Consider the following 17035-nt stretch of genomic DNA (forward strand, 5'->3'; position numbering starts at 1 on the left):
AGAGGTATTAAAATAAGAATTTACTCACCGGTAATTCTATTTCTCGTAGTCCGTAGTGGATGCTGGGAACTCCGTAAGGACCATGGGGAATAGCGGGCTCCGAAGGAGGCTGGGCACTCTAGAAAGATTTATGACTACCTGGTGTGCACTGGCTCCTCCCACTATGACCCTCCTCCAAGCCTCAGTTAGGACACCGTGCCCGGACGAGCAGACATAATAAGGAAGGATTTTGAATCCCGGGTAAGACTCTTACCAGCCACACCAATCACACCGTACAACTCGTGATACTATATCCAGTTTGACAGTATGAAAACAACTGAGCCTCTCAACAGATGGCTCAACAATAACCCTTTAGTTAACAATAACTATTTACAAGTATTGCAGACAATCCGCACTTGGGACGGGCGCCCAGCATCCACTACGGACTACGAGAAATAGAATTACCGTTGAGTAAATTCTTATTTTCTCTGACGTCCTAGTGGATGCTGGGAACTCCGTAAGGACCATGGGGATTATACCAAAGCTCCCAAACGGGCGGGAGAGTGCGGATGACTCTGTAGCACCGAATGAGAGAACTCCAGGTCCTCCTCAGCCAGGGTATCAAATTTGTAGAATTTTGCAAACGTGTTTGCCCCTGACCAAGTAGCTGCTCGGCAAAGTTGTAAAGCCGAGACGCCTCGGGCAGCCGCCCAAGATGAGCCCACCTTCCTTGTGGAATGGGCATTCACAGATTTTGGCTGTGGCATGCCTGCCACAGAATGTGCAAGCTGAATTGTACTACAAATCCAGCGAGCAATAGACTGCTTAGAAGCAGGAGCACCCAGCTTGTTGGGTGCATACAGGATAAACAGCGAGTCAGATTTTCTGACTCCAGCCGTCCTGGAAACATATTTTCAGGGCCCTGACAACGTCTAGCAACTTGGAGTCCTCCAAATCCTTAGGTGCCGCAGGTACCACAATAGGCTGGTTCAGGTGAAACGCTGACACCACCTTAGGGAGAAATTGGGGACGAGTCCTCAATTCCGCCCTATCCATATGGAAAATCAGATAAGGGCTTTTACATGACAAAGCCGCCAATTCTGACACTCGCCTGGCTGAAGCCAAGGCCAATAACATGACCACTTTCCACGTGAGATATTTCAGATCCACGGTTTTTAGTTGCTCAAACCAATGTGATTTTAAGAAGCTCATCATCACGTTAAGATCCCAAGGTGCCACAGGAGGCACAAATGGGGGCTGAATATGCAGCACTCCTTTCACAAATGTCTGAACTTCAGGTACTGAAGCTAGTTCTTTTTGAAAGAAAATCGACAGAGCCGAGATCTGTACTTTAATGGAGCCTAGTTTTAGGCCCATATTCACTCCTGCTTGCAGGAAATGCAGAAATCGACCTAGTTGAAATTCCTCTGTTGGGGCCTTTTTGGCCTCGCACCATGCAACATATTTCCGCCATATGCGGTGATAATGCTTTGCCGTAACATCTTTCCTGGCCTTAATAAGCGTAGGAATGACTTCCTCCGGAATACCCTTTTCTTTTAGGATCCGGTGTTTAACCGCCATGCCGTCAAACGCAGCCGCGGTAAGTCTTGGAACAGACAGGGCCCCTGCTGTAGCAGGTCCTGTCTGAGCGGTAGAGGCCACGGGTCCTCTGAGAGCATCTCTTGAAGTTCCGGGTACCACGCTCGTCTTGGCCAATCCCTCTGTGCATCTCTCATATATAAGACTGAGTCTTTTATATGGTCTATGGTTAACAGGATCGTGTCTCTGTCTAATGTGTCAATATTTTCTGACAGTTTATCTGACCACGCAGCGGCAGCACTGCACATCCAAGCTGACGCAATAGCTGGCCTAAGTATAATACCTGTGTGTGTATATACAGACTTCAGGATCGCCTCCTGCTTTCTATCAGCAGGTTCCTTGAGGGCGGCCGTATCCGGAGACGGTAGTGCCACCTTTTTAGACAAACGTGTGAGCGCTTTATCCACCCTAGGAGGTGTTTCCCAACGTGACCTATCCTCTGGCGGGAAAGGGAACGCCACGGGGGAAAGACTACGGGTAGTTTTTTCTCCCCAAACATAATACCCTTTTTAGTGGTACCTGTATTTATATCAGAAATGTGTAACACCTCTTTCATTGCCTCAATCATGCAGTGAATGGCCTTAGTGGGCATCAGGTTAGACTCATCGTCGTCGACACTGGTGTCAGTATCAGTGTCGACATCTGGGTCTGCTTGAGGTAGCGGGCGTTTTAGAGCCCCTGACGACCCCTGCGACTCCTGGGCAGGCACGAGCTGAGAAGTCGGCTGTCCCACATTTGGCATGTCGTCGATTTTCTTATATAAGGAGTCTATACGTGCACTCATTACTTTCCATAAGCCCATCCACTCAGGTGTCTGCCCCGCAGGGGGTGACATCCCTTCTAAGGGCATCTGCTCCGCCTCCACATCATTATCCTCATCAAACATGTCGACACAGCCGTACCGACACACCGCACACACACAAGGAATGCTCCGAATGAGGACAGGACCCACAAAAGCCCTTTGGGGGGACAGAGTGAGAGTATGCCAGCACACACCAGAGCGCTATATAATGCAGGGACTAACTGAGTTATGTCCCCTATAGCTGCTTTTTATATTATATATCTATTGCGCCTAAATTTTAGTGCCCCCCCTCTCTGTTTTTACCCTGTTCTGAAGTGTAGACTGCAGGGGAGAGCCAGGGAGCTTCCTTCCAGCGGATCTGTGAAGGAGAAATGGCGCCAGTGTCTGAGGGAGATAGCTCCGCCCCTTTTCTGCGGCCTATTCTCCCGCTTTTTCCTGGATTCTGGCAGGGGTATTTACCACATATATAGCCTCTGGGGCTATATATTGTGGTATTTTGCCAGCCAAGGTGTTTTTTATTGCTGCTCAGGGCGCCCCCCCCAAGCGCCCTGCACCCTCAGTGACCGGAGTGTGAAGTGTGCATGAGGAGCAATGGCGCACAGCTGCAGTGCTGTGCGCTACCTTGGTGAAGACTGATGTCTTCTGCCGCCGTTTTTCCGGACCTCTTCTTGCTTCTGGCTCTGTAAGGGGGACGGCGGCGCGGCTCCGGGACCGAACACCAAGGACTGGGCCTGCGGTCGATCCCTCTGGAGCTAATGGTGTCCAGTAGCCTAAGAAGCCCAATCCGGCTGCAAGCAGGCGAGTTCGCTTCTTCTCCCCTTAGTCCCTCGCTGCAGTGAGCCTGTTGCCAGCAGGTCTCACTGAAAATAAAAAACCTAAACTATACTTTCTTTCTAAGGGCTCAGGAGAGCCCCTAGTGTGCATCCAACCTCGGCCGGGCACGAAATCTAACTGAGGCTTGGAGGAGGGTCATAGTGGGAGGAGCCAGTGCACACCAGGTAGTCATAAATCTTTCTAGAGTGCCCAGCCTCCTTCGGAGCCCGCTATTCCCCATGGTCCTTACGAAGTTCCCAGCATCCACTAGGACGTCAGAGAAAATCCTATTTTCTCTAGCATCCATAAGGGATATTGGGGAATCTAGTACGAGTGGGATGTTCCAAAGCTTCCAGAACATGCGGAGACTGCTGCAGCACCACCTGCCCAAACTGGGTATTCCTCTTTGGCCAGGGTATCAAACTTGTAGAACTTCACAAAGTGTCCCCGCCCAGGTAGCAGCTCGGCATAGTTGCAAGGATGAGACTCCACGGGCAGCCGCCCAGGAAGAGCCCACTAATCTTGTAGAGTAGGCCTTCAGAGACCTAGGAACACGTAAGGCTGCCGACACATAGGCCTGTTGGATAGTAAGCCTAATCCAATGAGCAATAGACTGCTTTGAAGCAGGGCAACCCTTCTTCTGCGCATCATAGAGCATGAACAAGGAATCCGTGCCCGAGGCGTGCGCTTGACATAGATCTTCAAAGCACGCACAGCATACAAAGCCTCTGGAGGAGCAGAAGCGTCAGAAGTGGACGGAACCACAACAGGTTGATTTAGATGAAACGTGGAGATAACCTTCAGCAGGAACTGATGTCTAGTCCGGAGCTCTGCTCTGTCCTCGTAAAAGACCAAGTACGGACTTTTACACGATAACGCCCCCAATTCTGAGACACGTTGAGAAGAAGCCAGGGCCAGTAACATCACCGTCTTCCACGTGAGGTAGTTGTCTTCCACTGTCATCAGAGGTTCAAACCAGGAGGACTGTAGAAATGCCAACATTACATCCAAATCCCAGGGTGCCGTAGGCAGCACAAAAGGTGGTTGTATGTGGAGTACTCCTTGCAAGAAGGTCTGAACTTCCGGCAACACTGGCAATTTCTTCTGGAAGAAAATGGAGAGAGGCTAAAATCTGGACCTTAATAGAACCCAGACGTAAGCCCTTATCCACTCCAGCCTGCAGGAAACGTCCCAAGTGAAACTCTGCAGGCAAATACTTGCGTTCCTCGCACCAAGATACATATCTCCTCCAGATATGATAGTGTTTTGACGTCACAGGTTTCCTGGCCTGAACCATGGTAGCAATAACCTTTTTGGAAAGGCCCTTGTGAGCTAGGATGTTCCGCTCAACCTCCATGCCGTCAAACGAAGTCGCCGTAAGTCCGGGCAGACGAATGGTCCTTGCTGAAGAAGATCTCTTCTGAGTGGTAGAGGCCAAGGGTCTTCGACGGACATATCCAGAAGATCCGCGTACCACGCCCTCCGAGGACAATACGGTGCAATTAGAATTGCCTGAACACCCTGATTTCTGATTCCTTTTAGCACCCTTGGGAGAAATGGAATCGGATGAAACAGGAAGACCAGCTGGTACGACCAAGGCGACCCCAGTGCATCCACTGCCCTCGCCTGAGGGTACCTGGTGCGTGAGCAATACCAGGGAAGTTTCTTGTTGAGACGAGAAGCCATCATGTCTATTTGTGGGCAACCCCACCGGTCGATAATCTGCCGGAACACCAGATGGTAGAGCCCCCATTCCCCCAGGTGGAGATCGTGACGACTCAGGAAGTCCACCTCCCAGCTGTCCACACCCAGAATGAAGATTGCGGACAGTGCTCTTGCATTTTTTTCCGCCCAGAGGAGTATCCTTGACACCTTTCGCATGAAGGCTCTGCTGTTTGTCTCTCCCTGCCGATTGATGTACGCCACTGCTGTGGCGTTGTCTAACTGTACTTGGATCGCATGATCCTTGGGTAGAGGAGAGGCCTGAAGCAGAGCATTGTAGATCGCCCGAAGTTCTAGAATGTTGATCGGAAGGAGGGCTTCGTGGGCTGACCACCTGCCCTGAAACGGAGCCCCCTGGGTTACAGCTCCCCATCCTCGCAGACTCACATCCGTCCTGAGGAGTATCCAATCATGGATCCCGAAACTTCTGCCTTCCAGTAGGTTGAAGGAACACAGCCACCACAAGAGAGAAATCCTGGCCTGAGGTGACAGCCGTATTATCCGGTGCATCTGAAGATGTGATCCAGGCCACTTGCTCAGGAGATCCAATTGAAATGTCCTGGCATGGAACCTTCCATACTGGATCGCCTAGTATGAGGCTGACATCTTTCCCAACAATCCTACGCAAGGATGGATGGATGGATATTCGAGTAGGCTGGAGAACCATGCAGACCATCTACTGAAGTGCTCTCACTGTGTCCCCTGGGAGGAACACTTTCCAGGTCACAGTATCCAGCAACATTCCCAGGAACAGGAGCCACCGAGTTGGCTCCAGGTGGGACTTCTGTAAATTGAGAATCCAACCATGGTGTGACATAAGTTGGATAGTGCAGCCTAAATGGAGCAATAAAAGCTCCTGGTCTTCCAGGTCTGCAAGCACTGCTTGCAAGTATTCCACCTGGAACTTGAAAACCTTTAGGCAAGGGCTCAAGGATTTTAGATCCAAAATGGGCCTTACCGAGCTGTCCTGTGTCGGTACCACGAACAGGTTGGAGTAGTAACCCTTTCCCTGTTGCAGTTGCACAGGAACAATGACTTTAGACTGGACCAATTTTTGGACGGCCTGTTGCCGCTTAACATGCATATCCTCCAAAGCTGGTAAACCTGATTTGAAAAATCGTTGGGGAGGAGGGCCTTCGAACTCTAGCTTGTAGCCGTGAGAGATGAGGTCCTTTACCCAGGTATCTTGGCAGGCGCTCTCCCAGACGCGGCTAAAGTGACGCAGTTAAGCTACCACCTCAAGATCTCCTCGGGGTGGGTGGGCACCGTCATGCCGAGGCCTCAGTGAAAGCAGAACTGGTGCTCTCCTGAGAACCTGCGACGGCTGGGTTTTCGGTCTCCTCTCTGGTGCCTCTAGTCGCAGTAGAGGCACCTCTGGCCCTAGCATGAAATCTGTTAGACTGAACAGACGGCCCCGGGTAGGAACGCCTAGCCGACGGGGCTCCAGAGGGGAGAAACGTGGAGTTCCCTGCAGTGACTTTGGAAATCCACGTATCCAACTCAACCCCAAAGAGCTACTCCCCAGAAAAGGGGAGAGATTCCACACTAAGTTTGGATTCTGTGTCCGCAATCCAATGACGCAACCACAAGGCCCTGTGCGCAGACACTGCCATGGCAGACGTCCGAGCATTAATGTTCCCCATCTCCTTGAGGGAATCACAAAGGACACGGGTAGTGTCCTGAATGTGCTGCTTCAGGAGGGTTACCATAGTGACTACGGGCATATCCCCCGAGAGGCACCCCTGAATTTGCGTGGACCAAAACTTAATAGCATGGGTCATCCAGCAACCCGCAATGACTGGTCTTTGTGAAAGGCCGGCTGCAGGGTATAGAGATTTTAGGGTAGTCTATCTTCCGATCCCCTGGATCCCTCATGGTAAAGGAGCCCGGGTTAGGCAGCACCACCTTTTCTACTTTCAGGAGCAAATGGGAAAGTGCGCAAAAACTGTTTGGACACTTGGAATTTTTTTTCTTGTATTTTCCAGGCCTGTTTGCATAAGTCATCTAACTCTGGAGAATCAGGGAAACTGACATTGGGCTTGTTTTGGACAAAGAAAAACGACTGCTGTAACGCAGCGTCCTCTAAAGGGAGCTTTAACACATCCCGTATTGCCAAAATGAGGGGTTTAATACCCTGGGCAGCATCGGGATCCCTACTAACGGGATCCGGGTCATCCCCATCATATTGTATATCATTATCTGTATCAAATAGCAGAGCAGATAAACCGCGCTTCTGCGGACCTGCATGAGAGAGGGGGGCTGCCCTAGCAGCTAAATCTGCAACAGCTTGTTGTAGTAGCTGAGTCTTCTGCACATTAGCAGTGAGCTGGGAAGACATCTGACACCGTAGTCTTAAGAGATCCTAACCAGTGGGGCTCTGGACCCTCTCCCCCAGCCCCTTCACTGATTTGTGAAGATTGACTGCATTGTTCACAGGAAACAGAATCATTAGTTAATGGAGAGAATCTGGTGTGACATACACTGCACAACAACATACACATACACACAGACAGTTATAATGCAAGCCTGCCGTACTGTATGTGAGAGGAGACACAGAGAAGAGAGGACACCAGCACACCCTGAGCTGCACAGCCCCAGTGAGGCTGCCAGCTTTCTAAAACAGAGTATAAACACTAACAATCTTTGTCCTACAGAGGATCAGGATAGTGTACAGAAGCGGCTCTCCCGCTCCCCCTTTGCTACACTCTGTACCAGTTTTCCAGCGTGTCTTGTGAGGCAGGAAGCGCTGTGTGCGCTGTAGATAGCTGCAGTAAGCAGAAGAAGGCGCCAAAACACCTCAGGTCCCGCTCTGTGTTAGCTCCGCCCCCACTAATGGCGCCGGAGCTATAATGAATATTTATACTGGCAAAGTCTCCTATATAGCTTAAAACATCACATAAGTGCTAGTCAAGCCCTTTTGTGCCAGTTCTACACGGGGGATCTTAGCGGGACACCCCAGGAGGGTCCCGTACGCCGCACCCGTGGTCAGCCGCACTTTGAACCGGGGGACCCCCCTAGCGGTACCCCGGGTTTGTACTCACCACCGATGTCACCTACAGGCAGCGTTAGGGGTGAGCGGTGTGCTGCGGCTGTGACAACCAAGGTGCAGTGCCTTGCTGAACAGCCCCTCAGCGGGGAAGCGGCTCTGCACCTCGAAATACCGGTGACCGCCCCCCCCCCCCAAACTCCCATGGGGCAGGTATACTGTTGACCAGACAGCATACCAAAAATAATAAAAGTTTAAAAGAAAATTGAAGAAAACTCTCTGGAGCTGCGGAGATGTACATCCTCTCTTGAGGGCACTTTTTTCTAAACTGCCTGTAGGAGGGGGCGTAGAGGGGAGGAGCCAGCACACCCAGTTGAAGAAATTTAAAGTGCACTGGCTCCTTTGGACTCCATCTATACCCCATCGTACTAGATTCCCCAATATCCCTTATGGATGCTAGAGAAGTATGAGTATAAAACTGTGATCATTATGCATGTGAAGTCATCTGCTAACTGCATTATTTATTCCCCATGTGATTATGTCATTTGGCACAACAGCTGAACAACAAGATCTTATGGAATAGCCACATTTGTGTGGTCAAAACGTACGTGCTAAGCATGCAAACCAAACGTGTGAGGACAGCTACTTTGAGCTCAAAATTGCCTAGTGTGTATGGCCGGCCATGAGCGCTGATGCACGCTCCCACATCAACGCTGGCCGCCGCCGTCCGTCGGCCTGTTTTACAGGCCGAGTGAACCACTTTCCACAGTCTCCTACTGTGGAAAGTGGTTCACCCCTGTGAAAATCGCTGGGCCAGGTGAAAATCGCTCAGTGTGTATGCACTGTGCGATTTTCCGGCCAGCGATTTTCACATCATCTCTCTCTGCATACACACTGGGCAAAAACTAGTGTGTAGCCACCTTAAGCCCTTGATACAATCTGTCAGGGAGATATGCACTTATAGGTCCAGTGTAACCTGGTAATGCCAGTGGTCGAGATATCTATGTTCCAACTGAATCTAAAAAATAAGAATTTACTTACCGATAATTCTATTTCTCGGAGTCCGTAGTGGATGCTGGGGTTCCTGAAAGGACCATGGGGAATAGCGGCTCCGCAGGAGACAGGGCACAAAAAGTAAAGCTTTACGATCAGGTGGTGTGTACTGGCTCCTCCCCCCATGACCCTCCTCCAAGCCTCAGTTAGGTACTGTGCCCGGACGAGCGTACACAATAAGGAAGGATTTATGAATCCCGGGTAAGACTCATACCAGCCACACCGTACAACCTGTGATCTAAACCCAGTTAACAGTATGATAACAGCGGAGCCTCTGAAAAGATGGCTCACAACAATAATAACCCGATTTTTGTAACTATGTACAAGTAATGCAGATAATCCGCACTTGGGATGGGCGCCCAGCATCCACTACGGACTCCGAGAAATAGAATTATCGGTAAGTAAATTCTTATTTTCTCTATCGTCCTAGTGGATGCTGGGGTTCCTGAAAGGACCATGGGGATTATACCAAAGCTCCCAAACGGGCGGGAGAGTGCGGATGACTCTGCAGCACCGAATGAGAGAACTCCAGGTCCTCCTTAGCCAGGGTATCAAATTTGTAGAATTTTACAAACGTGTTCTCCCCCGACCACGTAGCCGCTCGGCAGAGTTGTAATGCCGAGACCCCTCGGGCAGCCGCCCAAGAAGAACCCACCTTCCTTGTGGAGTGGGCTTTTACCGATTTTGGCTGTGGCAGGCCTGCCACAGAATGTGCAAGCTGAATCGTACTACAAATCCAGCGAGCAATAGTCTGCTTAGACGCAGGAGCGCCCAACTTGTTGGGAGCATATAGTATAAACAGCGAGTCAGATTTCCTGACTCCAGCTGTCCTTGAAATGTATATTTTTAAAGCTCTGACAACGTCCAACAACTTGGAGTCCTCCAAGTCGCTTGTAGCCGCAGGCACTACAATAGGTTGGTTCAGATGAAATGCTGACACCACCTTAGGGAGAAAATGCGGACGAGTCCGCAGTTCTGCCCTGTCCGAATGGAAAATCAGATATGGGCTTTTGTAAGATAAAGCTGCCAGTTCTGACACTCTCCTGGCCGAAGCCAGGGCTAGTAGCATGGTCACTTTCCATGTGAGATATTTCAAATCCACAGTTTTTAGTGGTTCAAACCAATGAGATTTGAGAAAGTCCAAAACAACATTGAGATCCCACGGTGCCACTGGAGGCACCACAGGGGGCTGTATATGCAGCACTCCCTTAACAAAAGTCTGGACTTCAGGAACTGAAGCCAATTCTTTTTGGAAGAAAATCGACAGGGCCGAAATTTGAACCTTAATAGATCCCAATTTGAGACCCATAGACAATCCTGATTGCAGGAAATGTAGGAATCGACCCAGTTGAAATTCCTCCGTCGGAGCACTCCGATCCTCGCACCACGCAACATATTTTCGCCAAATGCGGTGATAATGTTGCGCGGTTACTTCCTTCCTTGCTTTAATCAAAGTAGGAATGACTTCTTCCGGCATGCCTTTTTCCTTTAGGATCCGGCGTTCAACCGCCATGCCGTCAAACGCAGCCGCGGTAAGTCTTGAAACAGACAGGGACCCTGCTGAAGCAAGTCCCTTCTCAGAGGTAGAGGCCACGGATCTTCCGTGATCATCTCTTGAAGTTCCGGGTACCAAGTCCTTCTTGGCCAATCCGGAACCACTAGTATCGTTCTTACGCCTCTTTGCCGTATAATTCTCAATACTTTTGGTATGAGAGGCAGAGGAGGAAACACATACACCGACTGGTACACCCCAGGCGTTACCAGCGCGTCCACAGCTATTGCCTGCGGATCTCTTGACCTGGCGCAATACCTGTCCAGTTTTTTGTTGAGGCGAGACGCCATCATGTCCACCATTGGTCTTTCCCAACGGGTTACCAGCATGTGGAAAACTTCTGGATGAAGTCCCCACTCTCCCGGGTGAAGGTAGTGTCTGCTGAGGAAGTCTGCTTCCCAGTTGTCCACTCCCGGGATGAACACTGCTGACAGTGCTATCACATGATTCTCTGCCCAGCGAAGAATCCTTGCAGCTTCTGCCATTGCACTCCTGCTTCTTGTGCCGCCCTGTCTGTTCACATGGGCGACTGCCGTGATGTTGTCCGACTGGATCAACACCGGTTTTCCTTGAAGCAGAGGTTCTGCCTGGCTTAGAGCATTGTAGATTGCTCTTAGTTCCAGAATGTTTATGTGAAGAGACGTTTCCAGGCTCGACCACACGCCCTGGAAGTTTCTTCCTTGTGTGACTGCTCCCCAGCCTCTCAGGCTGGCGTCCGTGGTCACCAGGATCCAATCCTGTATGCCGAATCTGCGGCCCTCCAATAGATGAGCACTCTGCAACCACCACAGAAGAGATACCCTTGTCCTTGGAGACAGGGTTATCCGCTGGTGCATCTGAAGATGCGACCCTGACCATTTGTCCAACAGATCCCTCTGGAAAATTCTTGCGTGGAATCTGCCGAATGGAATTGCTTCGTAAGAAGCCACCATTTTTCCCAGGACTCTTGTGCATTGATGTACAGACACCTTTCCTGGTTTTTGGAGGTTCCTGACAAGCTCGGATAACTCCTTGGCTTTTTCCTCCGGGAGAAAAACCTTTTTCTGAACCGTGTCCAGAATCATCCCTAGGAACAGCAGACGTGTTGTCGGAATTAACTGGGATTTTGGAATATTCAGAATCCACCCGTGCTGTTTTAGCACTTCTTGAGACAGTGCTAATCCCATCTCTAGCTGTTCTCTGGACCTTGCCCTTATTAGGAGATCGTCCAAGTATGGGATAATTAATACGCCTTTTCTTCGAAGAAGAATCATCATCTCGGCCATTACCTTGGTAAAGACCCGAGGTGCCGTGGACAATCCGAACGGCAGCGTCTGAAACTGATAGTGACAGTTCTGTACGACGAACCTGAGGTACCCCTGGTGTGAGGGGTAAATTGGAACGTGGAGATACGCATCCTTGATGTCCAAGGATACCATAAAGTCCCCTTCTTCCAGGTTCGCTATCACTGCTCTGAGTAACTCCATCTTGAACTTGAACTTCTTTATGTACAGGTTCAAGGATTTCAGATTTAGAATAGGTCTTACCGAGCCATCCGGCTTCGGTACCACAAATAGAGTGGAATAATACCCCTTTCCTTGTTGTAAAAGGGGTACCTTGACTATCACCTGCTGAGAGTACAGCTTGTGTGAAATTCTTGAGACGACCCCCCACCGCCCCCGAGTCCGCTTGAGAAGCCCCAGCGTCATGCTGAGGCTTTTGTAGAAGCGGGGGAGGGCTTCTGTTCCTGGGAAGGAGCTGCCTGTTGCTGTCTCTTCCCCCTTCCTCTGCCTCGTGGCAGATATGAATATCCCTTTGCTCTCTTGTTTTTAAAGGAACGAAAGGGCTGCGGTTGAAAAGTCGGTGTCTTTTTCTGTTGGGGAGTGACTTGAGGTAAAAAGGTGGATTTCCCGGCTGTAGCCGTGGCCACCAAATCCGATAGACCGACACCAAATAACTCCTCCCCTTTATACGGCAAAACTTCCATATGCCGTTTTGAGTCCGCATCACCTGACCACTGTCGCGTCCATAAACTTCTTCTGGCCGAAATGGACATAGCACTTACCCGTGATGCCAGTGTGCAGATATCCCTCTGTGCATCACGCATATAAAGAAATGCATCCTTTATTTGCTCTAAAGACAGTAAAACATTGTCCCTATCCAGGGTATCAATATTTTCAATCAGGGACTCTGACCAAGCTACCCCAGCACTGCACATCCAGGCTGTCGCTATAGCTGGTCGTAGTATAACACCTGTATGTGTGTATATACTTTTTTGGATATTTTCCATCCTCCTATCTGCTGGATCTTTAAGTGCGGCCGTCTCAGGAGAGGGTAACGCCACTTGTTTTGATAAGCGTGTGAGCGCCTTGTCCACCCTAGGAGGTGTTTCCCAGCGCGCCCTAACCTCTGGCGGGAAAGGGTATAAAGCCAATAACTTCTTTGAAATTAGCATTTTTTTTTTTATCGGGGGCAACCCACGCTTCATCACACACCTCATTTAATTCATCTGATTCAGGAAAAACTATAGGTAGTTTTTTCACACCCCACATGATACCCTGTTTTGTGGTACCTGTAGTATCAGCAATATGTAACGCCTCCTTCATTGCCAAAATCATATAACGTGTGGCCCTACTAGAAAATACGGTTGATTCGTCACCGTCGCCACTGGAATCAGTGCCTGTGTCTGGGTCTGTGTCGACCGACTGAGGCAAAGGGCGTTTTACAGCCCCTGACGGTGTTTGAGGCGCCTGGACAGGCACTAATTGATTGTCCGGCCGTCTCATGTCGTCAAACGACTGCTTTAGCGTGTTGACACTATCACCGTAATTCCATAAATAAAGGCATCCATTCTGGTGTCGACCCCCTAGGAGGTGACATCCCCATATTTGGCAATTGCTCCGCCTCCACACCAATATCGTCCTCATACATGTCGACACACACGTACCGACACACAGCAGACACACAGGGAATGCTCTTAACGAAGACAGGACCCCACTAGCCCTTTGGGGAGACAGAGGGAGAGTTTGCCAGCACACACCAAAAGCGCTATATATGACAGGGATAGCCTTATAATAAGTGCTCCCTGTATAGCTGCTTTAATAATATAGTTTTGCCACAATTTTGCCCCCCCTCTCTTGTTTTACCCTGTTTCTGTAGTGCAGTGCAGGGGAGAGCCTGGGAGCCTTCCTGACCAGCGGAGCTGTGTGAGGAAAATGGCGCTGTGTGCTGAGGAGATAGGCCCCGCCCCTTTTTCGGCGGGCTCGTCTCCCGCTCTTTAGTGGATTCTGGCAGGGGTTAAATATCTCCATATAGCCCCCGGAGGCTATATGTGAGGTATTTTTAGCCAAAAAAGGTTTTCATTTGCCTCCCAGGGCGCCCCCCTCCCAGCGCCCTGCACCCTCAGTGACTGCCGTGTGAAGTGTGCCGAGAGGAAAATGGCGCACAGCTGCAGTGCTGTGCGCTACCTTAAGAAGACTGAGGAGTCTTCTGCCGCCGATTCTGGACCTCTTCTCGTTTCAGCATCTGCAAGGGGGCCGGCGGCGAGGCTCCGGTGACCATCCAGGCTGTACCTGTGATCGTCCCTCTGGAGCTAATGTCCAGTAGCCAAGAAGCCAATCCATCCTGCACGCAGGTGAGTTCACTTCTTCTCCCCTAAGTCCCTCGTTGCAGTGATCCTGTTGCCAGCAGGACTCACTGTAAAATAAAAAACCTAAGCTAAACTTTTCTAAGCAGCTCTTTAGGAGAGCCACCTAGATTGCACCCTTCTCGGCCGGGCACAAAAATCTAACTGAGGCTTGGAGGAGGGTCATGGGGGGAGGAGCCAGTACACACCACCTGATCGTAAAGCTTTACTTTTTGTGCCCTGTCTCCTGCGGAGCCGCTATTCCCCATGGTCCTTTCAGGAACCCCAGCATCCACTAGGACGATAGAGAAAAAAGAAATATATTAAATTATACTGTATCTTTCGTTCTAGATTCTATAACTGCATCATACCTTATATAGTGTACAGTACTTAAATACTCTCTTCCTTGTATCTAAAATATTTCTACTGTGTACTCAGGAGAATTCAACAACTTTTGTGGTAGCAATCTGGCTTTGCACAACTGGGTAACATTTACTATGGGAAAATTCATAAAACTTGTTTGTATAATGCTTTCAGAATAAAACTACTTAAATTTCAACAGTCTTCTATTTCACAAAATGTCATTATTGTATGGCTATAATGTAGTACACTTGGCTTAAACTAAATAGCAAAATGTAAATGTTGTAAAACCACAAATGTCTACAATACTGCAATACATGAAGGGAATAAACATGGTCACTGACCATTTGAGCACTCAACATAAAAGTCAGCACACAAGTCGATGAAATGTTAATGATCACCTTGTTTGTGTCGCGATTCATGCTCCAGCCGTGCAATCTCAGAGTCCTGCATAGGTACCCGGCTCTGCTTCTCGTGAGACAGGCGTTGAGAAGTCATAGGGCTAACTGCACCATGTCTGTCAGGGCTGTACCCAGTGGGAAATCCTAATCAAACGCACAAATGTTAGGGTTTTCAATTCAGCACCTACCCTGCTCTCCAACAGCACGTGTAACACAACTGTGCAAAATGTTCACAATTTGATGGACACTATTTCCCCCGAAATATTTCGTTTCAGAAGCTGGTTGGAAACCGCATTCTAGTACATACAAGACTAATAAAAAACCCCCAGAGAATGCAAAACTATCATCAGCTAATAGCCCTTTATGTGGAAAGTGTGCACCTAATCTTCAGGACAAAGTGATGCCAATCAAACTTAAAGGACTCCATATATGTCTACATGTATTATGAGATGCATTGCTTAGCCTCTGCAACTCATTTGGGTTATTCAGTCCTTTGTTTCTTTAAACCGTACACAAAACTTTAACATTTCTGTAGAACAATGTGCAGTCCATAGAGATGACTTTATGCAGTTTCTGTATTTTTCAATTCATTTTATCTTATTCTAATCAAAGTCCAATTTAAGAATTTTTATAGCTCTGTATTATACATTTGTAGGAATTTGTATGTAATTACTGCGGTCACTTTCTTTAGGAATAAATGTTTCCTGTGTCTGTCGACCAATCCCACTCACTAGCTTTGGTGAGATGTCGGCTTTATTGCAGAAGTGTTGCAAGCAAAGGGCAGACTATTTTTTACGCTCTACACGCTGTATAACTTGTCAGTCTAGTTATGTAAGCTTGTGTAGCCCTCCACTTTATGGCTGAGCAGTTGTTGCCACTAGTCATTTACACGTAACAAACACAACACTTAAAAGGTGGCCATACATTAGGATGACCAGCGTCTTTACGATTTTCCCCTACAGCGGGCACCTCTTTTATCGTATGACCTGTGAATCACCGCTACCCAGATCGCTTGATCTTATGTGTAGCACATAAGATCAGAGGATCAAGCATACAACCCATGGGACCGCACATCAGATAGGCATCGTTAGTGACATGCAAACGATTCGCACTTTCACCAACGATATAGCAATGCGATATATCGATATTGCGCGCGTCGGCCGTGTTTCTGTTGTGTGTGGGGGCTTTAGGCTGGGTACACAATTACAGATATACAGATGTGTCCCCTTACATCCTTGCTGCAGTCACGCTAAACAGCACTTCAAGTCACGCCATGCTGTGGATGGACTCGGATGCGCAGGTGGTCTTTTTTGGCGTATATTGCCCTGCAATGAGTCTTAGACGCAATGTAATGTAATAGGACACACAAGTAGCTTCTGCTGATTAAAATGATATGCAGCATGCATATATTGTGTGTGTAGTAGCGACTCTATCTGTATCTGAAATGAAATGTTACAGTGTTTTCCACTAAAGCACCATAGCATAGCATTTAGTATGCAGTCACACACAGAATATAGGCATGCTGCAAATCATTTTAATCAGCAGAAGCTGCTCGTGTGCCCTATTGCATTACATTGCATCTAAGACGCATTTTCGCGGCAAAAGATAGAAAATAAAAAAGACGCTCTGAGCTACAGCGTCACACAGCACTCACATGTTATGTGTAACGCGATTTGTAGTGCATGGAGCAAAGTTGTAATAGAATACATCTGTATATCAGTTGATCTGCAGATATATCTGCAGACGGTTTGGGCAGTGTGTTGTGCATACATACTGCCTGATCCGTCGTTACTGACGTCACAAACTAGGCGGGCATTTACATGCACGCACCCAGTTATGCTGTTAATCACCGTCGGCTTGTACTGCAAGTGTATGGGCGGTCAGACGATGTACCAATATAACTGTAGATATATTAGTCATCGTCTGTGTTGCACAGCTGATGCAATATATCTTTGAACAATATCAACTGAATGGCCGATATATTGGCCAGTGCGTACCCAGCATAAAAGCTTACCAGGGCAGGTCTAGCAGGGCAGAAGTAGGACTAATTCGAAAGGTGGCATTCTATGACTGTGTTATGTTACAAGTCACAGAGCTCTTAGAAACATAGAATCTGACGGCAGATAAGAACCACTTGGCCCATCTAGTCTGCCCCTTTTTTTTA

At 48.8% G+C, this 17035-nt stretch overlaps 1 protein-coding gene across 13 annotated transcripts in view; it reads right to left on the reverse strand.

The window, feature by feature from the left end:
* Window positions 1–17035, reverse strand: part of NCOR2 (nuclear receptor corepressor 2) — a 713121-nt gene that overhangs the window by 27706 nt on the left and 668380 nt on the right. For all 13 annotated transcript variants that reach the window (XM_063964578.1, XM_063964589.1, XM_063964577.1 and 10 more), the window contains one exon: window positions 14872–15015. In XM_063964578.1, the coding sequence (XP_063820648.1) occupies window positions 14872–15015 (144 nt within the window). The remainder of the gene's footprint in view (window positions 1–14871; window positions 15016–17035) is intronic.

This window comes from Pseudophryne corroboree, chromosome 1 (genome assembly GCF_028390025.1).
Source record: "Pseudophryne corroboree isolate aPseCor3 chromosome 1, aPseCor3.hap2, whole genome shotgun sequence".
Taxonomy (NCBI): domain Eukaryota; kingdom Metazoa; phylum Chordata; class Amphibia; order Anura; family Myobatrachidae; genus Pseudophryne; species Pseudophryne corroboree.